The sequence below is a fragment of the Loxodonta africana genome, chromosome 1 (assembly GCF_030014295.1).
Source record: "Loxodonta africana isolate mLoxAfr1 chromosome 1, mLoxAfr1.hap2, whole genome shotgun sequence".
Classification (NCBI taxonomy): Eukaryota; Metazoa; Chordata; class Mammalia; order Proboscidea; family Elephantidae; genus Loxodonta; species Loxodonta africana.
The window spans coordinates 98,164,676-98,191,158 of NC_087342.1; the positions used below are offsets into that span (position 1 = coordinate 98,164,676).

General features: G+C 48.6%; 1 protein-coding gene across 4 annotated transcripts in view; it reads left to right on the plus strand.

Moving 5' to 3' along the window:
* Positions 1-25,719, plus strand: part of BRPF3 (bromodomain and PHD finger containing 3) — a 35,422-nt gene extending 9,703 nt beyond the window's left edge. For 2 of the 4 annotated variants that reach the window (XM_064285270.1, XM_064285271.1), the window contains 10 exons: positions 877-1,008; positions 3,374-3,502; positions 3,803-4,115; positions 5,264-5,563; positions 7,400-7,906; positions 11,097-11,190; positions 14,941-15,038; positions 17,993-18,090; positions 21,899-22,053; positions 23,420-25,719. In XM_064285270.1, the coding sequence (XP_064141340.1) occupies positions 877-1,008; positions 3,374-3,502; positions 3,803-4,115; positions 5,264-5,563; positions 7,400-7,906; positions 11,097-11,190; positions 14,941-15,038; positions 17,993-18,090; positions 21,899-22,053; positions 23,420-23,603 (2,010 nt within the window). In that variant the 3' untranslated portion in view covers positions 23,604-25,719. The other 2 variants (XR_010321996.1, XM_064285272.1) reach the window with 2 other exon arrangements.
* Positions 25,720-26,483: the final 764 nt, after the last annotated feature.

Here is a 26,483-nt window from a genome sequence, read left to right on the forward strand (position 1 = left end):
ATTTTCCACCATGCCACTTCCTTTTCCAGAATATACTCTCCCTCCCCAGGCAGGCCAAGTCTAGGCTCTTTTCCCTGTCATTTGAGGTTTCTTGTCAGCTGGATCCTAGACTGGCCTTCCTTGGCTTTTGTGGTTTTCTAGCTTTTCTGGTCAGTGATTTTGCTCACCAAGCAAAGAAGCATCATCTCTGCCTCCACACCTCTGCCCATGTGGTCCTGTCTGGTCCAGAAGAGGCCTTCCTTACTGCTTTGGCCATCCCTTTCCCTCACTGTGAAACCTGAGTAGAACTGCTCCCCCTAAAGGGCTTCCCAGGCAAACACCACCCATTCAAATTCTCGTATTTTATATACCCTCAACAGATTTCGTTGTCTTCACGCTAATATGCTTTTGTGCTTCAAAACCTGGGTCTCCTCCTTCCCCCAGATACACCATAACCTCTTCCAGGACAGAAATCAAATTTATTGCAGTTGTTTTACCAAAGTACTCTCCAGCCACTTAGTACAGGCCAACAGTAACAGTAAGAACCTCATTTTGTTTTTGTAGCCCTAGGCTGAAATTCTTTCCACCCTTGAGGTATCTATTAGTTTCCTTCTGAAATTCTTTCTAGGCCCGATGGGCACAGATGCCGTCTGGTGTCCCCAGGGGTAAGGGGAGCAGTCCCAGTTCCCATTCCAGCCGTGGTTATCGTGGGGCAGTGAAGAGACATTGTCATGAGGCTGGGGAAGTGCAGGAGCAAGGCACCCGGGTGGAGGGAGGGTGGAGAGGCTGTGGGAAGGTGGGCAGTTGAGGAAGGAGATGAGTTCTTACCTGCTGAGGGCACGTGAGGCTTGGGCAGGAAGGAGGCCCCCAGCTCCTCCTTCCCTGGCTCTCCTGCAGCGAGAGCAAGATGAGAAGACAAGTGCAGTGAAGGAGGAGCTGAAATACTGGCAGAAGCTCCGGCACGACTTGGAGCGGGCGCGGCTGCTGATTGAGCTAATTCGGAAGAGAGAGAAACTCAAGCGGGAGCAGGTAAGGAGGACCCCAGCCCAAGGGCTCTTGTTCAAGGTCTCTTTCTCCCATTGTCTGTGTGGCATGGGGAGAGCCGGGATCACCCACCAGGTGTCAGCTTTCTTCCCCCGCTTCCTGCCCAGCCCTGTGGGCTCTACAGTTTGCCTACTCTGCATTGGGTGTGGTGCTGTTGACAGCTCTCACCTTTTGGGTGTAAGCTTCTGGTGGCACCAAGCATAAACCTAATCTTACACGCCTGGAGTCGTCCCTGGAGTTTCTGATTCATAGTTGAGCTTGGCCATGAGTACTTTGAGAAGTTCCTTGGACCATTCTGACAGACATCACCTATAGAGAACCTCTGGCCTGTGAGCTTCTAAGGATTCTTTCCTCCATAATGGACCACAGTTAATTATACCCTAAACTTTTTGGGGGGATTTATCAATGTATGGCCCTTTATTTCCAAAAACCCTATGGAGCATAGCTCTGCTTTGGTATACTTGGGGTTGTCATGAATTGCAATCGATTCAGTGGCAATGGGTTTGGTTTTTTTGGCATTATTTCCATTTTACAGATTCCCTGCTTACCCATGTCTATTAATTTCCATCTGAAATTCTTTCAGAATTTCTCAGTAGGCCCTTAAACACTTAGGGTATTGAGTAATTTAAAATTTCTACCCTCCGTTCAGAGAGATTCTAAGCCCCTAAGAGCAGGAAGTGTTGGGATAGTTTAACATAGGGCCTGGGAGCATGGCCTATTACACCAGCCTGCCGGGGCTTAAATCTTAGCTCTGCCACTTACTACGTATGTGACATGGGACAAGTTACTTAATCTCTTTATACCTCAGTTTCCTCATCTATAAAATGAGGACCATAATAGAACCCATATCATGGGGTTATTGTAGGATTAGATGACTTCATATATGTAAAGAGCTTATAATACTGCCTCACATATTGTAGGGGCTATCTAAGTGTTAGCTACTCTTATCATCATCATTGATACCCATTGCCTCCTTGAAGTGTCTACATCAGTGCTCTGCACATGGCAGAGAACAAATACTAGTAATTGAACGGATGAAAAGGCAAACCTGTTCTTTGTGGTCCAGGAGTAGCAACTGTTACTCCCATGCTTCAGAGACCTGGTTAACAGTGCTGCTTTTTCTCTTTCTCCAAATCTCACTTTGCTGTTCAGCCCCAGCATGAGCCCTTCTCTAGCAGGCCCATAGCCTGAGTTTCCACCTCTGAGCCTGGACAGCTCTCACCATACTTTGTGTGGGTGGCCATGGAGGACTTCATAGGACCTTCCCCACAGGTTCAGACTGTGTGCTATCCCAGGTCTGGCCCCGCAGCTGAGCCTTTTCCTGCCTGTGGCTCAGAGAAACGAGAAGGAGAAGGAAGTCACCATCCCCGGAAGCAGGCAGGCCTGTTTGATGGAGCCGAGGCAGGAACTTTTCATGGTCCAGTTCATGGCTTCCCAACCATTTCACATTAGGGCACACGTAGAAAGTAACATTTGTACAGCATGCTGGTGGAAATAAATGAGGCTGCGTGCCACCCGAGGTGGTAAGCCTAGAGGCTATAGTCACCCCACACCGAGCCAGACATACCAAAGGCCGATGGGATATCGCAGCACCCCGGATGGGAAATTCTGGTCCAAGGCACGTTGCATATTATCACTGTGCTCTTTGGTGTCACTCAGATCTGGGTTCAAATTGTGGCTCTGTTCTTTTCTAGCTAAGTGACCTTGGGTTGGTGACTCCTCATCATAATCTCTAAACCTCATAGTCCTTGTCTGTAAAATGGGAATCGTAAGAGTTTCTTCTTCAAGGTCATTGTGATGATTAACTGAAGTAATGTTAAGTCAGGAGGCAGGAGAGCATAGTGGTCAACAGCACACACTGTGGAAGCAGACTTGTCTGGGACTGAATCCCAGCTCTGCCTCTTTTTAGCTGTGTGGCTGTGGGTCAGTTGCTTAGTCTCTTTGTGCCTCAGTTTTCTCTTTGTAAATATCTTATCTATACCTGCCTCATAGTTGTTGTGAGGATCAAATTAATTAGTAATACATAAAAGGCTTAAAACATACCTGATAGGACTGTAAAAGTGCTAATAATAATGAATAAAATAATAATTATATAATAATGTGTTAATAAAATTATTATCATTACTGCAAGTTTTGGTGTGGTGCTTGATACATACGAAATACTCACAAAATTGTAGCTGTGGGTATCACTATTCCTAGGCTAAGGGCCGAATGATAGACAGCTCCTCGCATCCTGGTCAGATTAATATCCCGAGAAAATCGGTTGTATGTGATGGGTGAAAGTTATCAAGAAAAAGTTTCAGTGCCTCCTTGCAGGGGTGTCCTGATCTCTCCCCACCTCCCCCCACAGGTTAAGGTTCAGCAGGCAGCCATGGAGCTGGAACTGATGCCGTTCAACGTCCTGCTGAGGACAACGCTGGACCTGCTGCAGGAGAAGGATCCTGCACACATCTTCGCTGAGCCAGTCAACCTGAGTGAGGCAAGTTCTCCCCCATTTCCTGAGCAGTGAACGCCTTCTGAACTGAAAACAGGTTCTGAGTAGGCCAGGAGGGGGTTGGGCCACAGAGTGTACACACCTGGGGGGTCTGCCAAGGCTAGGAGACCCATGGTGAGGGGTTAGTGCCCCACGGAGCATGCTAGGGTGGGCCAGGCCCCTGGGACTTTGAGTAGGCCTGACATGACCAAACCAGAAAACGGGGAGGCCAAGAGTGCCGGTGAAGGGTATGCCCCATTTGGCTAGTAAATGGTTGTTGTAATTGTACAGGTTTTATATGTTTAGGTTCCAGATTACCTGGAATTCATATCCAAGCCAATGGATTTTTCTACTATGAGGCGGAAGCTGGAGTCCCACCTGTACCGCACCTTGGAGGAGTTTGAGGAGGACTTTAACCTTATAGTTACCAACTGCATGAAGTATAATGCTAAAGACACAATTTTCCACCGAGCAGCTGTCCGCCTGCGGGACCTAGGAGGGGCCATCCTGCGGCACGCCCGGCGGCAGGCAGAGAACATCGGCTATGACCCCGAAAGGGGCACCCATCTGCCCGAGTCACCCAAATTGGAGGACTTTTACCGCTTCTCCTGGGAAGACGGTGAGAAGCCTGGATGGGTGGGGTGGAGAGGGGCCAGGAGGAGGCACAGGCACAGAGCGCACAGAGCCAGGGATCAGGGTGGGTTTTAGGGCTATTGGGCAGACTTCAGGAGCAAAGCTGGGGGTAGGCACAGCTTAAACTATCGCACTTTAGCACTTGTTGAATGGTTGGGAAGGGGAATCAGGTGCCAGTCTGTTTGAAACAGAGCTTTGAACTGGTTTGTTCCAGTTTGAACCCCTGTTGAGAATTTGCCCTTCCATCCCAGATATAAGGAGCCCTGGCTGACAGTGGTTAAAGCAGTCGACCGCTAACCAAAAGGTCGGCGGTTTGAAACCACCAGCGGCTCTGTAGGAGAAAGATGTGGCAGTCTGCTATAGAGATTTATAGGCTTAGAAACCCTCTGGGGTCGCTATGAGTTGTAATTAACTCGGTGGCAGTGGGTTTGGTATCCCAGATACGCTGAATCAGGATCTACATTTTAACAAGATCCCCAGGTGATTCTTACGTATAATAAATTTGGAGAACCACCGCTCCACTAGTGGTTCACAGAACTGGTCCCTCACCAGCAGCCTTAGCATGGCCTGGGAACTTGTTAGAAATTCAAATTCTCAGCAGGGTTTTGAACCAGAATGAATCAGTTCAAAGCCCTGGTTTGAAAAGTTAAAGCCTCACCTGGGGTCTTCCTCTCCTGGACCCCCTCTGTGAGGCATTGGAGCACAGGACAGGGGGGTGCTATGCTGGCCTGTGTCTGTCTGGCTCCTTCAGAAGAGTGCAGGTCAAGGACCAGAAAAAAGGAATTGCCTCCGATCCCCGTGCTCTGCCTGCCCCTGCTCTCTGCTTCTCAATGGCAGCAGCCAAACAGTCACTAAGGCTAGGGGATGCCAAGCCGCCTCGTGCCTGCTCCACGGAGCCCGTAATTGTGACTGTGAACTGCTTCCTGCAGATGTTTCCCAGATTCTGACCTTGTCCCTGTGGTTGCCCTCCGGGCAGCGGTGTTACCAGGGCCAAGGTCCCACAGTGACGCTGCTGGAAGCCGCTGGCCCAGGCATTCCAGGAGAATATTTTGCATCCGGAGGACTCGACCCCTTCCCCTTGCCTGGGACTGGGCAGGTCCTTCAGCCCCTTCTGTCCTCCCTTCTCCCTGGCAGTGGACAACATCCTCATCCCAGAGAACCGGGCCCATTTGTCCTCGGAGGTACAGCTGAAGGAGCTGCTGGAGAAACTGGACCTGGTGAGTGCCATGCGGTCTAGTGGGGCCCGGACCCGCCGTGTCCGCCTGCTGCACCGGGAAATCAACGCCCTCCGGCAGAAGCTGGCACAGCCACCACCACCGCTGCCATCACTGAACAAGACTGTGCCCAATGGGGAGCTGCCAGCAGGGCCCCGGGGGGATGCCGCCATGCTGGAGCAGGCCCTGCAGGAAGAGGCAGAAGACGATGGGGACAGAGGTGAGAGAGAGTCACGAACAGGCAGGGTGCTGGGAGGAGTGAGGCGTTAAGGGCCAACCTGAATCCAAATGGGAGCATCCTTCCACCATTTTAGGTTCTGACCCTTTGGGCAAGCAAAAGCCCTTGGGAGGGGTAATACTTCAGTGTATATCCAGGGATGATATTCAAAATATTTAATAATCATTAGAGGCTAAACATTTATCAATCAGAATAGATATTAGCTGTTGTATTGGAGGATTCCCTGAGGTGTGTAAATGGTTAACACTTTCAACTGCTACCAAAAGGTTGGGGGTTTGGGTCTACCTAGAGGCACCATGGAAGAAAGGCCTGGCAATCTATTTCCCAAAAGTCAGCTATTGAAAACTCTATGGAGCACAGTTCTGCTCTGATATACATAGGGTCCCCATAAGTCAGAGTTGACTCCGCGGCAACTTGTTTTGGTTGTATTGGAGTGGGCTCCCGAGGGTCCCTGATGTGGATGTTTAGTTGCTGGATTATGAGAATGTTCAAGGAGTCTCAGGTGCTGGGGGCCAGCAGTTGTTTACTAACTAGTAAAGAATTATTTCAATATTTTGCACCTGTTGTGGCCATAATGTGCATATTAGTTAAATATCAGCCTGCTTTATACCATCTTGTAGAAAGGCTCTTGGAGCAGCTTTTGTGGGGTGTAGGGGGATAGCAGAGAAGGGTGGCCTGGGATCTTAAGCTGCTTCATAGTTTGGACCCTGGCTGCCTGAGTCTGCAGGCCCATTCCAAGAAGAAAGGCCAGACTGCAAAAGACAGCTGGGTAAGTGGTCGTGTCAGAGACCCAGGGGCCTTATGAGCTGAGCTGCTTCCAGCTTTAACCCACTCATTGAGGACAGAATTTCCTCTCTCATACCTGCCCTTGGGTCTGAGCTTGCGGCTTGGGAGGGCCTGTCATCTACACAGTCCAAAAGATTGGGAGTTATCTCCAGAGGTTAGGGGTCCAAATAGCCCATTTATTTTTGGCTGACAGAGAAAGGGAAAATGGTTAAGAGATTGCACTTGGCATTGGAGGACTTTGAGTGCACTGTGATCCTCTTGGCCTCCCACATGGCGGCCAGCATACCACCTGTATTCCCACCCCTGGACCCTGGCAGTGCAAAGTCATGCCCAGTGGACTGGCTGCAACAGCATCATCCAGAGGGTTTAGAAAAAAAAGCTCTAGGCCTCACCTCACAGAGATTCAGACTTGGGAGGTCTGGGCTGTGGTTTGGAAGCCTCTATTTCTGAAAGTTCCAAGGTGGTAGGCAAGCGGACATGTCTGAAAATCACTGTTTTAACTTACTTGGCCTCAGTTTTCCACATTTGTAAACTTACTCATTCTGCCTTCCCCACTTGCTGTCACTTGGATGATGTGAGACGAAATAGATGGACAAATGAAAAAACTCATAAGTCTAATGAGAGTTGCAGACCCGTACTCTGCAAAGCTGAGCCTGAGCTAAGTATTGATAAAGCAGGTGCCTTTCTTGGATGTAGAGCAATGGTTTGCAACCTTTACTGCATTAGACTTATCTGGAGAGCTTTTAAAAAAATACCCCTCCCTTTGAGATTTGGTTCCACTTAGTCTGTGATGAGGCCTAGGCACTGGAATTTTTTAAAAGCTTCCTAGGCGATTCTAATGGTCAGAGTTGAGAACTACTGATGAGGTGGAACTTAGTCCTACTTGTCTTCACCTCAGGCCCTAGACCTGGAACATATCTCAAGCCTTATGACAGCCTATGCGTTTAGTCCTTGGTTTTCAGTTTCGGTATCTGATTTGTAGGGGCAGACTCTTTCTAAAATGTTCAAGCAGGTTCTCTTTTTCTCTAACAGATGACTCCAAACTTCCTCCCCCACCAACCCTGGAACCCACTGGGCCTGCACCGTCCTTGTCTGAGCAGGAATCTCCCCCAGACCCCCCTACTCTGAAACCCATCAATGATAGCAAACCTCCAAGCCGGTTCCTAAAGCCCAGAAAGGTGGAAGAAGATGAGCTCTTGGAAAAATCACCTCTGCAGCTAGGGAGCGAGCCCTTGCAACGCCTGCTTAGTGACAATGGCCTCAACAGACTGTCCATCACGGCCCCCGACACCCCCTCTGGTGCCCCACTCAGTGGCGTGGGCCGCCGTACATCAGTCCTCTTCAAAAAGGCCAAGAATGGGGTCAAGCTGCAGAGAAGCCCAGACAGGGCCCTGGAGAATGGCGAGGACCATGGTGTGGTGGGTTCTCCTGCCTCTCCCGCCAGCACTGAGGATGAGCGGCACTCTCGGAAGCGGCCACGGAGTAGGAGCTGTAGTGACAGCGAAGGGGAAAGGTCCCCCCAGCAGGAGGAAGAGACAGGTGACCCCACCTGCAACTTCTCTAGCTGCTTCTCATCTGCTTCCTGCTTTGCCTTGCCCATCAGCACCTCCTCCATCAGCCAGCTACCTAATGGCCCCTGTGGACTCCATTAGTAGCATAGAGGGCTTTCATAGCTCCCAGTTGGGCCTAGCGCATAAGTAGTGACCTGGGAAACAGGCTATGAGCAAGTATTTTCAGAGAGCTAGATGTGTATCTGGGGCTTTCTTTGGCCCTGTGGGGGATACAGAGCTGTGTATGGTAAAAAGACTCAGTTAATTCATCAAATACTTATTGAGCACCTACTGTATTATCAGGCACTATTCTAAGCACTAGGGAAAAAAATCAATGAACAAAATAGACAAAAATCTCTCTTATGGAAGAGACAGACTAAGCAAGTGAGTAAATTGTGTCCTGTATTAGCAGCTATGGAGGAAAATCAAGCAGTGAAGGGGAATAGGGAGTGCTTGGGTGGAAGAGATTATGGTATTAGATAGGGTAGACAGAGAAGCCTTCTGAGGAGGTAACATTTGAGTAGAGATCCAAAGATGTTGAAGGAGAGCCATTTGGGTATCTGTGGGAGGAATGTACCAAAAAGATAAACTAGCAAATGCACAGGCCCTGGAGGTGAGAGCATGCCTGCATGTCTGAGGAACAGCAAGGGGACCTATGTGCCTGCAGCCAAGTGAGCCAGGGGGCGGCAGGAGATGAGGTCACAGAGGTAGGTATGGGGGCTCCATCTCTTAAAGAGGCCTTACTATATGGCCAGCATGAGCTGGTCACATCAGTGTAATAAAATAAGTCAGATTCAGTTCCAGCTCCAGAAGAATCCACAGTCCAAGGGGAGACTGGATGGTCTCCCAAGATGCAGAGCAATCCCAGTGCTGGACAGTGTGTGGCTGTGTGTCAGGTGACAGGTAGCCCTGCTGGGAGCATTCAGGGAATATGAATTGGAGAAATTGGGAAGGTTTCATGAGAAGGTGGCTCCTAGGCTGGCCCTGAGGGATGGGGAAAGAATGGAAAAAGATAGATGAGGCGAAGAACTCCGGCCTGGGTGTGTGTAAACAGAAGGAGGAAAGAGAGTCTTCGTGGGGGACAGTGAGGAGAGGGGCTACCCAGAACCTCAGGAACCAACACTGGGTGAGTGAGGTGGGCCCAGATTGGAGACTCTTGAATGCTGGACAGAGTAGTGTCATCTTGGTGGGAAGGAGAAGGCCAGCTTGCTTAGAGGGGAGGGGGCTGCTCTTGGCTTGTGCTCCTTGTGTCTCTTTATGTCCGTTTATATGGTGGCTTTGGCCTGTGAGACCAGCACTTGCTTCTCTCTGCTTTTCTGTCTTCCTGCCTAACGCTGTATTTCCAACAATACCTTCCCTTCCTTCTGGGCCAAGTTTCTCTGTATTAGAACAATAGTTTGAAATAGAGAGGCAAGAAGAACTTGAGGCCTGGAGTTGGGCAGAGCTGAATTCAAAGCTCAGTCTTCTCAACTCTGTATCCTGGGGCAGGTTAGCTAACCTGTCTGAGATTCTCAGTTTCCTTATCACTGATATGGGCCTAGTGATGGTGATACTACTTTGTAGAGTTCTAAGGACTAGAAATCGCTTGACGTATAGCGGTAAATGGTAGCAGTTACCATTGTTGTCATCCTCTCGGCTGTATCAGGCTCAACCAAACAGCACTAAAAACACTGTGCTAAAAATGGAAAGTCTTGCTATTGGGAAACAGGCCTAGACATTAGGCCTGTCCAACCTGAGGGGACCCACTATTGGAGCTCCTGCTGGAATCTGTTCCTCCCCCACTGTCCCAGCTGCCTGGCACCGGGGAATATATCTGTGCAACCTTAGTTGACTTTCACAAAAACATGTGCTAATCCTTTACAGATGAGGCACCCGATGCACAGCTGGCTTCAGTGACTTAAATCGAAACCATAAATGTTAGAGGCAGAGCCAGGCCAGAGTCTAGACATCTTGGCCCAAACACCTGCTCTTTAGGTGTGACTTCTACCTAGGGTTTATGGCTTCAAACCAGTTCACAACTGTTTGACCCCCTGCTAAGAATATGCATTTGTAACAAGTTCCCAGGAAGTTATACGTATGAATCACCTGGGGATCTTGTTAAAATGTAGATTCTCATTCATTATATCAGGGGTGGGTATGCAAATTCTCAGCAGGGGGTGAAACCGGAATGAACCAATTGGAAGCCCTGGTTTTGTTGCCAAGGTGTCTGTGACTTTTACAGTTGTTGAGTGCCTGGCACGTCACCACACCGTCTTGGCTCAGCTGTCAGACATGTAGGACTCTGGAGTGTGGTTAGGAATTGGGTAAATGGGGAAGAGAGTGGAAACCTTCACGAGGGTTGTGTCCCTGGGCTGACCAGACAGTCTTCATTTGCCTCTGAAGGGGTCCCTGCTATAAACAGACCTTCTCTCATTCATACTTCATAGCACCCTCCATAAGTAAGAAGGTATTATTTTCACTGTCTTCACAAAAGGGGAAGCCAAGGCTTAAAGAGGAAAAGGGACCTGCCCTGGGTTATAGACTATTTCAGAACCCAGCCTAGGACCCAGGGAATTCTGACTCCCCACCCCAGGAAGGTCTGATCTGCTTTAGTTTTGCTGAAAAGCTTCCCCACCTCCAGTTTTAACTAGTTCTGCTAGATATCTGAGGGTGTAGCTGACACAGAGCCCTTATCCTGCCCCAGCCGCTCCTGACTCCATCCCAAAAGAATGAATCTGGCTGTTGCCAGCTGTATAATAGGGGGTGTGAGTGTTTATCTGAAGAGGCAAGACGGGTGGGCTCCCCGAGAGTCAGAGGAAACTCCCTGATAATTGAGGCTTGAAATTAGAAGCAGATCCAGGGCCACGTGAGCCAGCCAAGGTAGGGAGGTCTTGGTATTTCCCTTTGTAGCCAAATGACAGTAGCCAGAGTTGAGGTATGTTTTCTTTAAAGTGAAACCAGAAGGGTGGGAAGGAAAATGTGGTGTCTGCTCACTGCCCCAGCCAACAGTGCTTTCCCCCAAATCAGCAGTCTTTATCATGTTTTCTCAACCACCCAAGACTCAGTTCCCATAGGGGAAGGAGCAGCCGTCCTCTGCACCCCTGTCTCCCTGAACTCCCGAAGCAGCTGCTGCACCCTGCAGTATGTGTCAGGGGAAGGGAGCTTTCTGCACTCAGGCTCACTCTATGTGTCCTTGGCAGGCGTGACCAATGGCTTTGGAAAACACACCGAAAGCGGGTCTGACTCAGAATGTAGTTTGGGTCTCAGTGGCGGACTGACATTTGAAGCGTGCAGGTAAGACCACTTACATTGTCCCCAGAGCCTTGTCGCTAACCCCTCCATCCCTGTCTTTATTCTTTGCTTAGCTGTAAATCAAACCTCTTTCTGCTTATCTCCGTTTTTCGCTTCCCCACCCCTGCTATTTCCTGAGGCCTCTTGTCTGTAACTCTGGGAGCTCCCAGGAAACACGGTGACCCTTGACTCTCTCAGGCCTGATCCGAAGGGGTGCAGAGGAGTGGTGCTGACGCTTTACAGGGTTAATGGAGCTGAGTTTGGGTTCTAGAAGGTGGGATAGCTGAATTGCATGTTGCCTGGTAAGGTTAACGTTGGAGCCAGCTCCCCCACACTGCTTCTCCCTTTGGTGCATCATAGCAACGGCCTCTTTAGAGGGGTGGTGTGAGAATAAAAAATGAGCGCATAGGAAATTTGGAAGTACGTGTTACGCCAAAGAGGTCCCTGGCTCTTCTACCACTCTTGAGTTGGGAAGGAATGGATTTCGTTTTGTTTCTCATTCTACCTGAAGGGAGAATTTTGGAGACCATAACTTTAATGTTTCTTCCAAGCCCAAGAGTTCATGAAGCCTCCTGCTCTGTGTTCGTGCTCTGCAAGACAGCAGGGAGTGGGAAAATGGCTTGTCCCGAAGGCAGACCCCAGGGCCCTTCCACATGGCTGCTGAATGGATCCTGGGTGCAGAGTAGGGGAGGAAAGGTCCCAGGGCAGCACCAAAAGATGACATCTGTCTGTGTTTCCAAAGAAGGATGGGCTCTTTAGTTGGGGTATGTGTTCTGTTAAGCCTTCACTCTACCCAGGCTGCTGGGCTCCTGGTGGAACTACTACAGGAGCCCCTGAGCTACCTCTCAGGCCTGGCCTCGCCCCCACTGTGGTAGGACCCAGCTTTCAGTGGTTCCTTTGAGATTGTTTGTCCTCCCTACCACACCTTAAAGTTGCCCTCGCTTTCTTCCTCCCTGCTGTGGCCTCCAGAGCTATAGGAGTAGTGGATGGGAAAGAAAACAGTTACCAGGCATAGGGAAGAGATAAAGATTCCAGGGTAAGATGCTTGTAGCCCGGTCTTGGGTTCCTGACTCCCTTCAAAGATACAGTGCCTGGAAGCCCAGATCAAATGGGGGTAGGGGAGGGTGGAATTATCAAACTGTCCTCTCTTAGGCTTTGACTAAAGGAGAAGGTTGTGTTGATCCCTCCCTCCGTGAAGGCCACTCTTCGCAGCTGTGGGCCACGGGAAGCAAGCCAGGCCAGGCTGTGGCCAGCCTGTTGATTCAGGCGGTGCGTCTCCATTTCTGTGAATCTCCAGTCCGGTGCCACAGAAACCAATAGGTCTCTGCTCTGTGTAGGAATAATGCCCTTGGAAGGCATTTCCTCTTTAACTCAGGGTTCTCAGTGGAATTTGTGTTTAAAATAGGAGATTGAGGGCTTCCAACTGCATGGGTTTTTTTTTTTTTTTTAACTACACTGTGGTAATAAGGATAATAAATAAATAAAGGAAGGTGTTACCTATTAATTAGACTGGAATTGTAGAATCCTAGGATTTGAAGGAACTTCCGGTCCCTTAACTCCCCATCCTCACCTGCCCTTTGGTTGATCTTTTCTGATTGTTTTCTAAGCAGATTGGGGCAGAACCCCTTTTCTATGGGTCACTCATTCAACTATTAATAACTGAGCACCTACTGTGTGTCAGGTACTGCTCTGAACACTGATGTAGTGTCTGTTTTTATGGAGCTTATCTCTGGAGGGGCGGGGGTGGACATTAAACCAGTAAACAAAGTAATTATAGATTGAGTTGCCTGTTGGGCCTGGGCGACTTGGAGAGAGGGCTGCTCAGGCCATGATCTGCCCGGTTGTGCTTTTTCCTGCAAATCAGAACACACGCAGACCTAGTTGTGGTGTTTCATCCTATTTTATTAAGCTCATCCTTCTCAGAGCTCCTCATCCCATAGAACAATAATAGTAGTTTGTACTACTTAATGTGAGACATTGAGATTTACTTCCATTCATATATAATAATAATTACAGCTGCCTTTTACTGAGTACTTGGTGTGTGCTGTACTGAGTGCCTCATGTATATTAATTCAGTAAATCCTCACAAGAGCACCTGGAGAACAAAAGCCTGGGAGAGGCTAAATGACTTGCTCACAATCACAGAGCTAGAGTAGAAAAGCCAGGTTTTGAACCCAGGTGGTCTGGTGCCAGTGTTCAGGGCACTTTGCTGTGCTCTCTTCTCTCTCTTTTGAGGATGTCTCCCCAAATCCACTATGTGAACTTTGAGAGGCTTTCCTAACAAAAATACTTGTGCAAGGCCTCAGAGAATCGAAGCCCAGTGACAAATTTTTGTAGGGTGAGTGGGAGCTACATCCTGAATGTGGGCTGGCCGTCTTTTGTTTCTGTGTTTTCTCAAACAGGTCCTAATTTTCACTAGTTGGAAAAAAAAACTCCCAACCCAACTACTGGTTACTGAAGGATTATGATTCATTGGGGTCTGATGAAGCAAGGTTTTCTGTCTATGATCATGTTAAGGCAGTTATGATTCAGTAAAACAGGAGTACCCTCCTCTGTAGCTAGTCCTAACCCCAGCCTCTTCCTATCCTAAGGGCTTCTTAAGCATTCCTTCTCTTCTGCAGATCTGTCGAACCTATTTTTTAAGCATTCTTTTTAGTAGAGAAAATTCCGTAGCAGTAATACGAAAATAAGGAGCGCTGGTGTAGCAACAATTAAGTGCCAGGCTGCTAACTGAAAGGTTGGTAGTTCGAACCCACCCAGCAGCTCTGAGGGAGAAAGACCTGGAGATCTGCTCCTGTAAAGATTACAGTCTAGAAAACCCTATGGGGCAGGTCTGCTCAGTCACATGCTGTCGCTATGAGCTGAGATCGACTTGAGGCACCTAACAATATTAAAAGGAGTTTGAAAGGAAACAAGCCCTAGCCTCATCATTGTTGCCTGGAGGCGTTGCTTCATAGTGATACATGGAGAATCTGTTAAATCACCTGGAGTATCACCTGGAGAACTGTTAAAAATGTGATAACTGGGTAGGCCTCACTTATACCATTGCTTTGCTATAACTATTCTCACGTTTGCCTGTTACTTTCCAGTCTTTGTCCAATATATGTTTGTACTTCCTTGCATTATCCATGTAAGAAAAAAACTGGTCTGCTTCTAAATGAAAAAAATTATATATATATATATATATATATATATATATATATATATATATATATATCATCTCTCCCTACCCAAGAGAACAGGGAGCAGGAGCAGAGCAGACTGTTCTTCCCTGAGCTCCCCTCTGTCTTCACACACACAAACCATTTGGAAGGGAGGACTGGATTTTTTTTTTTTCTCCAATATAAAAATGTCTGTTTTGATTAAGGAAGTAAGACATGTCTGTTGGGAAAGAGGCAGATTTTTGTACTCAAAAAATATATTGGTTTCTAAAGAAGAAGTAATGTGAACCATGGAGTAAAGAACTCTGGGCAGATGTGAGAAGGCCCTTCCTTGTGGCCACGCTGTCCGGGCTCTGGAAGGATTGACAAGTGACTGGGGTTGCCCATCCTCTGTGGGTGAAGTCCAGAGTTGCTGGACAGGGGGCAGGGGGACTCCTTCCAGATTAAATGGGTAAAGTTGGGGAAGGTGAGAAACCATCCTCCCTGCAGGCTTTTTGCAGCATTTGACTCCTGTCAAAGATGGAAAAAGAGGGGTAGGTGTGTTTATCATCAAGATTGCTCATTTCTCCCCCTCTCCTTGCTCTGTATGCAGTGGTCTGACACCCCCAAAACGTAGCCGTGGGAAGCCAGCCCTGTCTCGAGTGCCCTTCCTGGAAGGTGTGAATGGAGACTCTGACTACAGCGGTTCAGGTGAGTATTGGGGTTCAGATGGAGCGGGGGGTGGGGGCAGAACTTTGGGAGAGTCAGCTTCTATAGGCTGCTGTCCTGTTGGGGATGCAGAACGAGGCAGCCAGTCCCTGAGCTCCTCCAAACCTTCTGGCACTGGGCAGAAAGGTGGCCCTTCCTCCCAGGTCATTCATACTCTTTTTTTTTCTGTAATTCATCTTAAATTTCAGTAGGTCATACATGCCCATGGTAACAGAAACCAAAAAAGTACAAAAGGATATAGAATGAAAAGCAGCACTCCCCTCCCTGTTAGCAGTTACTAACAACAACCACTTTTTAGTTTCTTTTGTTGTTTTCCAGAGCTAATCCACATACTCAAGCCAAATTGTGTATGTATTTATAAGCGAAAGAGTAGAGAAGCCTAATACACGCATGCTGCCCTAAACCACGCCTTTTATTTAGGTAATTAATAATGTGTCTTGGAGATCTTCTGCCTTCTCTTTTAATCGGCTGTCTAGTGTTCCATAAATTACTTAACCAACCTGCTTAAGGTGGACATTTAGATTGTTGTCACTCATTAGCTATCACAATCAGTACTGCAGCGAGTACCCCTGTACAAAGATCATGTTTTATACAGGGGGAGTGTATCTGTAGAAGTGGAATTACTGTATTGACAGAAGCGTGCATTTGTAATTTTGATTGGTACTGCCAGACCGCCCTCACAATGGCCTGTATCGCTGAATCTCACACCTGTTAAAAAACCTATTGCTGTCGAGTCGATTCTGACTCATAGCGACCCTATAGGACACAGTAGAACTGCCCTATAGAGTTTCCAAGGAGCACCTGGTGGATTCGAACTGCGGACCTTTTGATTAGCAGCTGTAGCACTTAACCACCGTACCACCGGGGTTTCCAGAGTCTTACACACAACCCTGTAATTTCATGTTATCCAGTGCTTTCAGCCTGCTCCTCATAAGACATTCTCCTCTAGCTGGTCCAGACAGTAAAATTCATGGGTCTCGTTTCCTTGGACCAAGCACATAAAGGGCAGGGAAGGGCCAAGAGGAGAGGCTTGGGTGGTGCCCAGGTGGAGCAGGGGCAGAGTGGGCTGGTCTCTGAGCTTCCTCTGTCCGGCTGTCATGGAGACTAATGCATTCTCTGGATGCCCAGTCTTTCTTTAAAGCTTCTGCCTAACACAGGCTTCAGAGCTTCTCTTTCCCTCTTTCCTTTCCCCATTGCTTTATTTTCTCTTAGCATCAGTTTCTTTCTTGTGTGTGTTGATGAATGCATGCCTTCCGTGTTTCATTACTGTCTGTGACTGTCAGCTCCCAGAAGGCAGGGCTTACGTCTAGATGAATTTGTACAGCATCTAGCACAAGACTGGGAGCACATTGACACATACTTGTGCTTTCTGGTGGTGATGTTTTATTTTTACTTTACAAAGTTACATAGTTTTGTTTAAAATGGTGCCAAAGGAGATTGACCTCTCACAGTCCCGTCGCCTTGACACAATTGTCTTCGTTTCACTGTGTTCCTTTCTCTTTGTTTGAGGGACATTTTTAACAAAATGCTAATCCAAAACACATGCACTTTCATGGTCTGCTTTTTTCGGTGTTAAACGCCTTTTTCGTGTTGACACATAATCTTCGTATTTCTCATTTTAGTGCAACAGTATATCTTCCAATCAGTGCATTGTAAATTAATTACCATTCTTCTGTTGTTAGACATTTGGGTTATTTTCAATTTTTAACATTATGTAGTGGCCTATATTTTTGTCCAAAATCCTTTCATTTGTTTCTAAAGTTATTTTTCTTAGAATAAATTCCCAGAGAAGGAGTTTACTAAAACAGATGGTTCATACTGTTTTTTTTATGGCTCTTGGTATATACCGCCAAATTACATTCCGAAAGGATTGGACCGGTCTGCAATTTCATCAGCAGCGTATGACTGCACCAGCTTCCCTGCACCTACCTCTTCAGTATTAGATTTTATCTTTTTGTTGTTATTGTCGTTGCCTCAGTAGATACAAAAGAATGCCTCGTTATTACTTTAGTACATTTTTAAAAAGTTATAAATGAGGGTAGTAATGTTTCCTTAGAAACATAATTTTCACTGTCTGGGGTTTGGGCCTTTTCTTTGGCTGAGTGTGGTCACTTCCTTGGGCAGGGACAGAGAGGTTCCTCTCTGTTCAGAAGCGTTGGGGAAGCACCCTTCATGCCTGCTAATGCAGTAGGTACAGAACAAAGTAAGCTGAAGAGATGCGGTGCCTGCCCCAGGCTGGACACCAAACCTGAGGTTCTGAAAAAAGCAGGCATGTGAAGGACCTGCAACCTAAACCTGCTTGGCCCTGCAGCCAGGTGACCTAGATGACCAGCTGTGTCCTTTCAGAGGAGAACTCATTTAGCAAATGGTTTTCTTGGGATGCCCTTCCCAGGCACCTTTATTCAGGAAGCCTTCATCACAAGGACTTCCCGCTTAGAGAGGCCCAGAGAGCAATAAGTGGCTTTACCCAAGTTGGCCCTTGACCCTTCTCCCTGGGGCCTTGGTAATGCAGCAGTTATGTTTTTCCAGAGAACGCTTTCACATGACTGGGGAAAAAAAAATTCAAAAGAAGAATATTTCATAACGTGAAAATTACATGAAATTCAAATTTCAGTGTCTCTAAATGAAGTTTTATTGGGACACAGCCATGCTAATTCGTTTATGGAGGCTGCTTTCATATACAGTAGTAGAGTTGAGAGACCCTGTGGCCCACAGAACCTGAAATATTTCAAATCTGGCCCTTTATAGGAAAAGTTTCTGACCCCTGATCTAGTCTAAGGACCTCTCCTAAGGAAAGGGCAGGGGAGAGGAAGGGTGGAGGGGATGTTGTTGACTCATTCTTGGGCTGCCCCAGTATAATGGAGGCCACAGCCAGGCCTCTGGGCACCATTCCAAGTCCCCTTTGGGCACTGTCTCCTCCCCTCCCCCACCCCCAGGCAGAAGCCTCCTGATGCCCTTTGAAGACCGCGGAGACCTGGAGCCCCTGGAGCTGGTGTGGGCCAAGTGCCGAGGCTACCCCTCCTACCCTGCCTTGGTGAGTCTGCCCCAGACACCACCCTCCTACCTCCCATGGGTGGTTCTGGCCCCTGCCTTGCCTCCGGGGCTTATCTGATTGGATCAAGCCAGCAGAGTGTAGTGGGAGTCAGGGTGCCTTCAGCTACAGAAGGGAGGGAGGTTTTACCCCAGCCTGGGTGGGTCAAACCAGCAAGGCTTCCAGCTTGGGGCACTTGAAATAGGGCTAAAGTTATGTGTACAGAGACTAGGGTTCTTAGGGTTTAAATAGCATTTATTTGCTTATGCATAAAAGTAGTATGTGCTCATGGTAGAGAATTTATGAAGCTACTAATAGTGCTTAGGTCTTTTAGTAAACCTCTGTCATGCTAAGTCCTTCAAATACTGAGGAAGGTACAGTTATTCCCATTTTACAGGGAAGAAAACGGAGGATTTGTTACCTGTGGTCAACCAGCTGAGAGTGGCAGGGTTGAAATTTGAGCCCAGGGCTTAAAATGTGTGATGCCGAAGCCTGAGTTCTGAGCCACTAAATTAAAAATCATCCACAGTCCCATCTATTCTTGTGTATATCCATTCAGCCTTTTTTTAGTGCATAACTCTGCATATATGAAAGACTGTAGTGTTTTTAACCTCGTTTCACTTAACAGCATACCGTGAGCATGAGCGTCTTATGCCATTAAACATTCTTCGTCAACATCACTCTTAATGACTGCATCGTCCTCTGTTGTATGCGTGTACATAATTTAACCATTCCCTAGTTGGTCGTTTAGATTGTTTTGAATTTTTCACCGTGACAAACAGCCAGCAATAAACATCATTGTAGTTCTACCTTTGTGCACATCCATGATTATCTCTTTACAGTGAGTTTCTAGGGGCATCTTCTTGGGGAAAGTCTACGCAGCATGCTACAGCTTTGATACAGATTGCTAGGTTGCCCTTCAGAAAGTTAGTTCTAGTTTACACTCCCACCAAACCCATTGCCATGGAGTTGATTCCGACTCATAGCGACCCTATAGGACAGAGTAAAACTGCCTCATAGGGTTTCCAAGGAGCACCTGGTGGATTTGAACTGCTGACTTTTGGGTTAGCCGCTGTAGCTCATAACCACTACGCCACCAGGGATAGCTAAAAGTCCATTTCTTCCACATCTTTACCACATTGATTGTTATTTCTTGGATCTCTTTCAGTACTGGGGAGGTAATGTTCACCCGGCTCTGGATTCTAAGCCTTTGGAGCATATCAGAATGACCTGGGGAAATTTTTTTAATAATGCAGACACCGAGGTCCCATCCCAGAACTACCACATTAGACTGTCTGAGACCAGATGGAGGCATGAGTGTAAAAAGCTTCCCAGGTGATCTGTGACAGACCCGCTACCTCTGGCATGCACAGTGCTTTGGGCTTCTCGTTCCTTCACATCTGTGGCTCTTTTGATCCTAGTGGCATCCTTTTAAGATAAAGAGGGCAGGGACTCTGATCCTCTTTGGACAGTCAAGGAAACTATAGCCCAAAAGGTTATACAACTTGCTGGAGGCAGTATTGGAGGCCATGTGGCTGCCAGGCTCCCCCCTTAGCTATGTGGAGCGGGACCCCACACAGCGATCTCTGCAGCTGAAAAAGTTGAGCCTGGGGCTGCCCCAGGTGAGACCCCGGCAGCTTAGCTCACTGAAGAAATGATCAAGGCTGTGCAGGTTTGGGTTTTTTTTTTTAAACCTCGGAACTCAAAAAAAGGCAATCTGCAGTTAGTCGTTTTTGTTTCTGTTTTTAATTATCTTCTTAATCATACATGGTTTTTTCAGTATTAAAGGTATTGAACCACCACCTGAAAACCCCACCACCTGAACGCAACCTGTGTTTTTATTGAGGTGTACGCTCTCCCAGTCTTTCCTATGCTTACTTAAATATGTACTTATATCTATAGTGAATATACAGTTTTTAATCTTTTTTTTAACGCTTGTCTTTTTAAAAAATGCTTTCATTTTGTCTTTGCTTTTATTTTTTTTAAGTGTAAAAGTAATGTATCCAAATGATAGAATTTTTGGAAAAATAGAGAAAAATAAGCAATGCTAAGGTGTCCACTGTAAGCATTCTGTGTCATCTCTCTTGTTTTTTCTTTAGTAATTACAGTATATGTATACATTTACTATATAACGTCTTAAATTGTATCACAGGCTTTCTTTTCATGTTATTTCGCATCCGCATAACATTCCATTGAATGAATGGACCATTACTACCTTAGGACAAAGTTGCTACTGTCTTCTTAAAAAGAGAGGAGCGCTTTCCTCAAATGACAGACCTATCCACCTTGCTCTTGCCCTCGGGGGAGATTTTTTGAGTACCCTGAACCCTAAGGTAGGACCAGGGTAGCCTCATGAAGAGGAAACATCAGAGTAGCTCCAATAACCAAGGAAGCCCAGGAGGGTGCATGTAGTGGTTCTTGTTAGCACCTTCAGTTCCATTCCCAGAAAGGACAGACTGACTTGAGAGGCTAGAGTTTTGAGCATATCACACAGCTGGGGGGCAGGGTGGGATGGTTCTTCCTTAAAGTCTTAACCAGAGCACCTGCTTTCAGCTGCTTACCCTGAGAGGAATGTAGGGAAGCTGGCAGACACCCAAAGGTAAATGATGAGAATAGCTTATTGTGAGAAGAGGCCCCCAGGGGAAGGGCATAGGAATTAAGATTGCTCTGTCTCTGGAGGAGGCTGCTTCCTCAGCAAGTTTCCAAGTCTCTAGGGCCTTAGCTCACAGAGATCATCTGCCAGCTGCTCTGGAAGCTGGCTGTGTAGGAGGCAGCAGAGGCCCGAGCCTTGTCCAGGTAGCTGGTTTTAGTCCCAGCCCTGTCTTCAGCCTGCTACATCCTCTTTCTGTGCCAGACATCTTCCTCTGTCAGCTAATAATTGCTACACCGCACATTGCCCAGCATCAGCAGGAGGGTGAAATAAGATGATCAGGGGCCTTGGTAACTTGCAGAATGCTCCCTGGAGCTGGAGAATTACTGCAGTGTTGGTGCTGCTAGGTATTTTGCTGAGCACCTGCTCTGAGCTAGGCCGGGGCTGAGCGCTAGAAACACAGCCGTGAACAAGACAGGCCCAGCCTCTGCCTGTGTGAGCTTGCAGCCTCGAGGATTCATCCTCCAGTGGTCCTTGTTTTCCGACCACACCATTCCCCCTCTCCAGTGACCCTCTGCCCTCAGTCTTCTGTCTGTACACTGGGCTTTCTCTCTGATCTTGGTGGCAAGTGGAGCCCCTTGATTTACCATGGGGATGTTACAAGCGCCTCTGGTCCACAGACCTGGAAGAATTGTAGTCAGACAGGAAGGTAAAACTGAAGGAACGCGCCCTCCTGCTGATGAACTGTCTTCATCACCATGGTGCCTGGTGGACCCTTGAGCACTTGGGATGAATTGTGAAGGTCCCAAAGAGAAATTGACAGGGAAAAAACGACCTCCGCTCTTCTCCCTAATGCACTCTGGGAGGAAGGAGTTTGCCTGTCTGGCCTAGACATCAGTACCCCACTCAGTTCTGACACACGCCACATGCTGGCTTTCCACTGCGTCTGTTTCAGCTCTGGGGCCTAACAATTGGTGGAGCAAGCTCCCTCTCAGGTTGGGCAGGGCCAGAGGATTAGGACAACAAACTGGGGAAACAGTCAAGATTTCTGCCTTGCGGTACTGGGAGTCCTGGAAAAGGTCAGCCCTCCATTACATGGTGGTGGGCAGGGCCAAGTCCCTGCATAGCTTTGGCATGGGGTGGCTCAGCAGTGAGTCCTGAGATAGAGCACTCTGTCTGCCCCGCCAGCCCCTGCTGAGTGCCCTCCTTTCCTGCCTCCAGATCATCGATCCCAAGATGCCCCGGGAGGGCCTCCTGCACAATGGTGTCCCCATCCCAGTCCCCCCGCTGGATGTGCTGAAGCTGGGAGAGCAGAGACAGGCAGAGGCTGGAGAGAAGCTCTTCCTTGTCCTCTTCTTTGACAACAAGCGCACCTGGTGAGTGGGTGCTACTGCCAGGGGAAAGTCTGCACCAGGTGCAGGCTGAGGGGCCCAGACTGGGAGGCTGTTGAAGTGCTAAAGTGCCCTAAAGGTACACACATGTGCAGTGGACTCAGTCACTCCAGCCCTCTACCAGGTGAAGGGTGAGGCGCTGTCTGCAAGCAGCCAGCCTGTAGTCGCCATGTTGTGGTAACTGAGGGGCGTCACAGATCAGATTCCTCGGGAACACTCTGCAATTGGCAAGACTTCTTACATCAAAACCTGTGGGTGGTGAGGGACGCAGCACTGGGCAGAGGAAGGAGTTGAACTGTGATGCACTTGAAATAGGTGTCAAATGATCTATGGGGAGCTCCCGAGCTATGGGCCCAAGGAGGTGTCAGGAATTGAGGCTGTACTTTTGTTTCGCCCGCATCAAGTAGTCACTGAATGCCAGCTGCTCCAGGGAGCGACCAGGAAGCTCCCTTGATGGAGGCAGATTCCCAGAAGGACTTAGCTGAGAGCCTGCCAGCTGCCAGCATTCCCAGTAGCTTCAGGAATGTCTCGGTCCCAAGAGGTTTCTGGGTGACTCGGTGAAGTGTCCACTACTACGGCATCACTTGCTCATGGTTTACCAACACCTTCAAGTTTTTCTTAGCACCAGCATGCTAAGCACTAGAGTACTTTCACCGCTGCTTCTGCAGAATGAGGTAGAACTGGCTAGTGAAAATAATGATGATAATAATAATAGGAGCTACCATTTGTTGAGTGCTTACTCTGTGTCCTTATGCAAATTGCATTATTTACATGATCTCATTTCATCCTCTTTTAAATCCTTATTAATTCCCTCACAGTCCATTCCTCATAGCCAGAACTGGTGTCCAAATCAACATCAGGCTCAAAGGCTGTGCACTTAGCTGTACCTTGGATTGACCTGGGAAGCTTTAAAAACACACACACTGAGGTGCAGGCCACACCAGAGATCAGTTCATCAATTTCTGGCACTGGCCCTGCTTCCTTGCTGTAGCTCCTGCTTCCGCCAGGCAGGACAAGGCCCAGAGCCCTCCAGGATGGCTCAGCCAGTCCCAGAGAATGGCAGATGGGCTTCTCGCTGCTCCTGGGCCCAGGCAACCCTCCAGGCTGAGTGAATGCTGGGCTCCAGGGAAGGACATGGTGCAGAGCAGGGCCCATGCTGGTCTCCCCCTGCACACCCTGCTTGGTGCCCTGACTCACCAGGCTCTTGGTAGCCTCCTGCCTAGGGTGTCCCAGGCAACCTCCCTCTGCCCTGTCCCCTCCCCCAGCCTTGCTGGTCCTGGGCAGGTGGGTTCTGAGAGCCCTCTTGTGGGACCTGCCATGGCCCAGGCCTCTTAGTGTGGTTGCATTTCAGGCAGTGGCTTCCGAGGGACAAAGTCCTGCCCCTGGGTGTGGAAGACACCGTGGACAAGCTCAAGATGCTGGAAGGCCGCAAGACCAGCATCCGCAAGTCTGTGCAGGTGGCCTACGACCGTGCAATGATCCACCTGAGCCGTGTCCGGGGGCCCCACTCCTTCGTCACCTCCAGCTACCTGTGAAGGCAGAGCCTGGCCTGCATCTGCTTGCCCTGCCTCCGTCCTGTGGGCCACAGAGAAGCCTCTTCCTGCCTCAGCCAGACATGTGGCCGGCAGCTTCCCTCTCTCATGGCAGGACAGGGACTGGGGCTATGTCTCCTCAACGGCCTGGCCCCAGCTTTGACCAACCACATGGCTCTCCTGGCAGGCCTGCTGTGTGCCAAAAACTCCCACTCAAGGTCCTTCAGGGGAGAGTCCACTGAAGAACCAGGTAGAAGTAGAAATAGCTGTTGAGTCTTGGGCCCAGCTGAGGAGATGGACCTGGCCTAGAGGGCAGGGGGGCCTGGGCTCTCCCCAGGGGGCTGCCTGGCCCCCTCCACCCCACTCCGAACTAACTCCACCTCAGGGCGGGCAAGGCTCTGACGCTGATCCCAGAGGTGCTGTGGATACGCTAGGGTCCCGCGGGGAACCTCACCGAGCTCACCCTTTCTCTCCCCCATCATCACCCATTCTCACTCTACCCTGTCTCAGTCTCTCTCTCTGTCCCATGTTCCTTTCCTTACCTTCTCTTGTGCCAAACTGACAGAAACCATCCCAAAGTGGTCTTTTTCTTTAATGTCTCATTCCCCTTGAGGCCAGCTGCCATGCTAGGTGGGTGCTTTCACCTGGCTCCTCAGGACCCAGGACAGAGGCAGGCACACCACCCAGGGTGGCTCCCCAGCAGGCCCCCCCGCCCATAATACCCACCCATGACCTTCACACGTGCTGCAGACCCTCAGCTATGAGGCTGGGCTGTGAGCACTTGCCCCTCGGACTGCAGGCGAGGCCCCTTCTCCTGCTCCTGGCCTTGCCGAGGGGTGGGCTGAGGCTGGGTGGGCAGGCTCCCGTCTGCAGGCCAGGCCGCTCGTGGGAGTGTCCATCTGTCCACTGGATGTTGAGGGCTGTTTGGGGTGGAGCCCCTCTGTGTCTTTCAGCTGGGTCGGCCCCTGCCCCTCCCATCCTCTCCTTGGGGGGCTTTTGTTATTTTGCACCTGCATCCTTAGGCCTCACCCCACCCCCGTGGCTGGTGTGGTGCCTCCATCAGCATCATCCTGTCCTGCACTCTGCCCTGCCCAGCCTCTGCTGCTCCCACCTCCAAACTCCAGGGAATGCCACGCTCTTATTTCAAACCATGTCCCCTTCCCTCTCCCTTCACCCTTCTTCCTACCGCCACCGTCTCAAAAATGGAAGAAGAAAAAAAGAACAACTGTGAATGGGGAATGCTGACTAAGAAACCAACACAACTTTCAGAGGCTTCGATGTCTGTTCTCTGGATGTTTCTTTTCACCTCTTAAGCACCAAAGTCGCAGGGCCAGGTTGCAGGCCACTGATTGCCGTGTTGATTTTTAACCTTTTTTTTTAATTGTTTTAAACGTTTTCATAGGGGAGTTTTGGACAAAACGAAGTCACTGGGGAGATCACTGCCATTTTTACGCACTCGACTTTTTAAAAAAATACAACCAACCAACCACCACAACTTCTTATACCTTTGGGACATGAGCCAGAGTTTAAAAAGGAATCCAACAAAATTATCTGTAACATAAAGGATGGGGTTTTGGATTTTGTACCATAATAAAAATACAATACAGCATATGGCTAGGGAAGGACATGGTGTATATAATTGTATAATACTGTTCTAAATTATTCAGGCCTATAGTTTCCATTATTGGAGTCCTCCATTGTGTGGCTGAGTATTTTGAATGCACACAGTGTCATTTATTTAAAGGAGCCAATGTTTCCCCCCTCTCCCCAGGTAGTTGGTCAGCTGTGGACTTTGTGACCTGTGTCTAAACCTGTGTTTTAAGATCTTGGGGCGTTCACCCTCTCTCTCTATTTCTATGTCTGCCTAGCCCTTCCCTGACACTTTCTCCCTCTCTATTTTTTCAGTCTCTGAATCAGTCTCTCTCTGAGTCTCATTTTTAAAAATGCTCTTTTAGAACGGGAAATGGCTCAGATCCTGCTGTGGCACGGGGCCTTTGTGTCTCTGTCGCGTCTGCTGTGAAGCACACGATGCTCTATTTATTGTAGAAAGTGACTTTATTTGCTTTCTAGAATTGTTTATAACAGATGGTATAAGAGAGGTAATAAACAGAGAAAAATCTATGCTTGTAAAGAATACAAAAGTTAATTTTACCTACTATAATATGACTGTCTGAAACTTATTTTCTCTCCGAGAAATAAATGTTCTAATGGGCAGCAGTCGCTGTGCTGTGTTTGGTGTGATCAGTGGGGGCCTGCCCCTCTTTTTAATTCCTAAGCCCACTCCCTCCTCCAAAAGGCAGGGACACTTAAAAATGGGGTTGTCCAGCTTTTGCAGGCTCTTTGGTGGAGTGGGTGCAGATACTGTCTGTCTCTTGGACCCCTGAGAAGGGCATGTGGATGGGTTCTGACATTGTTGTCATCCCAGATAGCACCTTCCCTTCTGGAAGCTGTGGAAAGTCCCGTGTGCCTCCCCATGTCAGCTTCTCTGTGGCCATGCTCCTCAGGGGCACTTGTTCCACATTCAGGTGGAGAAGAGGAAGTGAGAGAGATGGCTCTTTGGACATCTCTGGCCCTTGTTTACCATGCTTGCTGAATTGAAGACTCAAGGATGCTCATGCCTTCTTTCTGTTGAGTTTGTTCTCACTCTATAGATGGACACACAGAGAGGCAACATGAGCAAGCTCCTTCGTGAGCTGGAGGAGATCCTTGAGCTTGCCTAGTCGTCATTTTACAAATGAGGAAGCATACCCAGCGAGACTAATAAAAGATTTCTCCAGGGTCAGCCAGCTAATCAATGGCAGCAGAATCCTGGGGCAAGGATCTGGCCAAGGCTTTCCTCGTATGTCCCATAGCATTTCAAGGCTGTGGTGGCCTGTTCTGTAC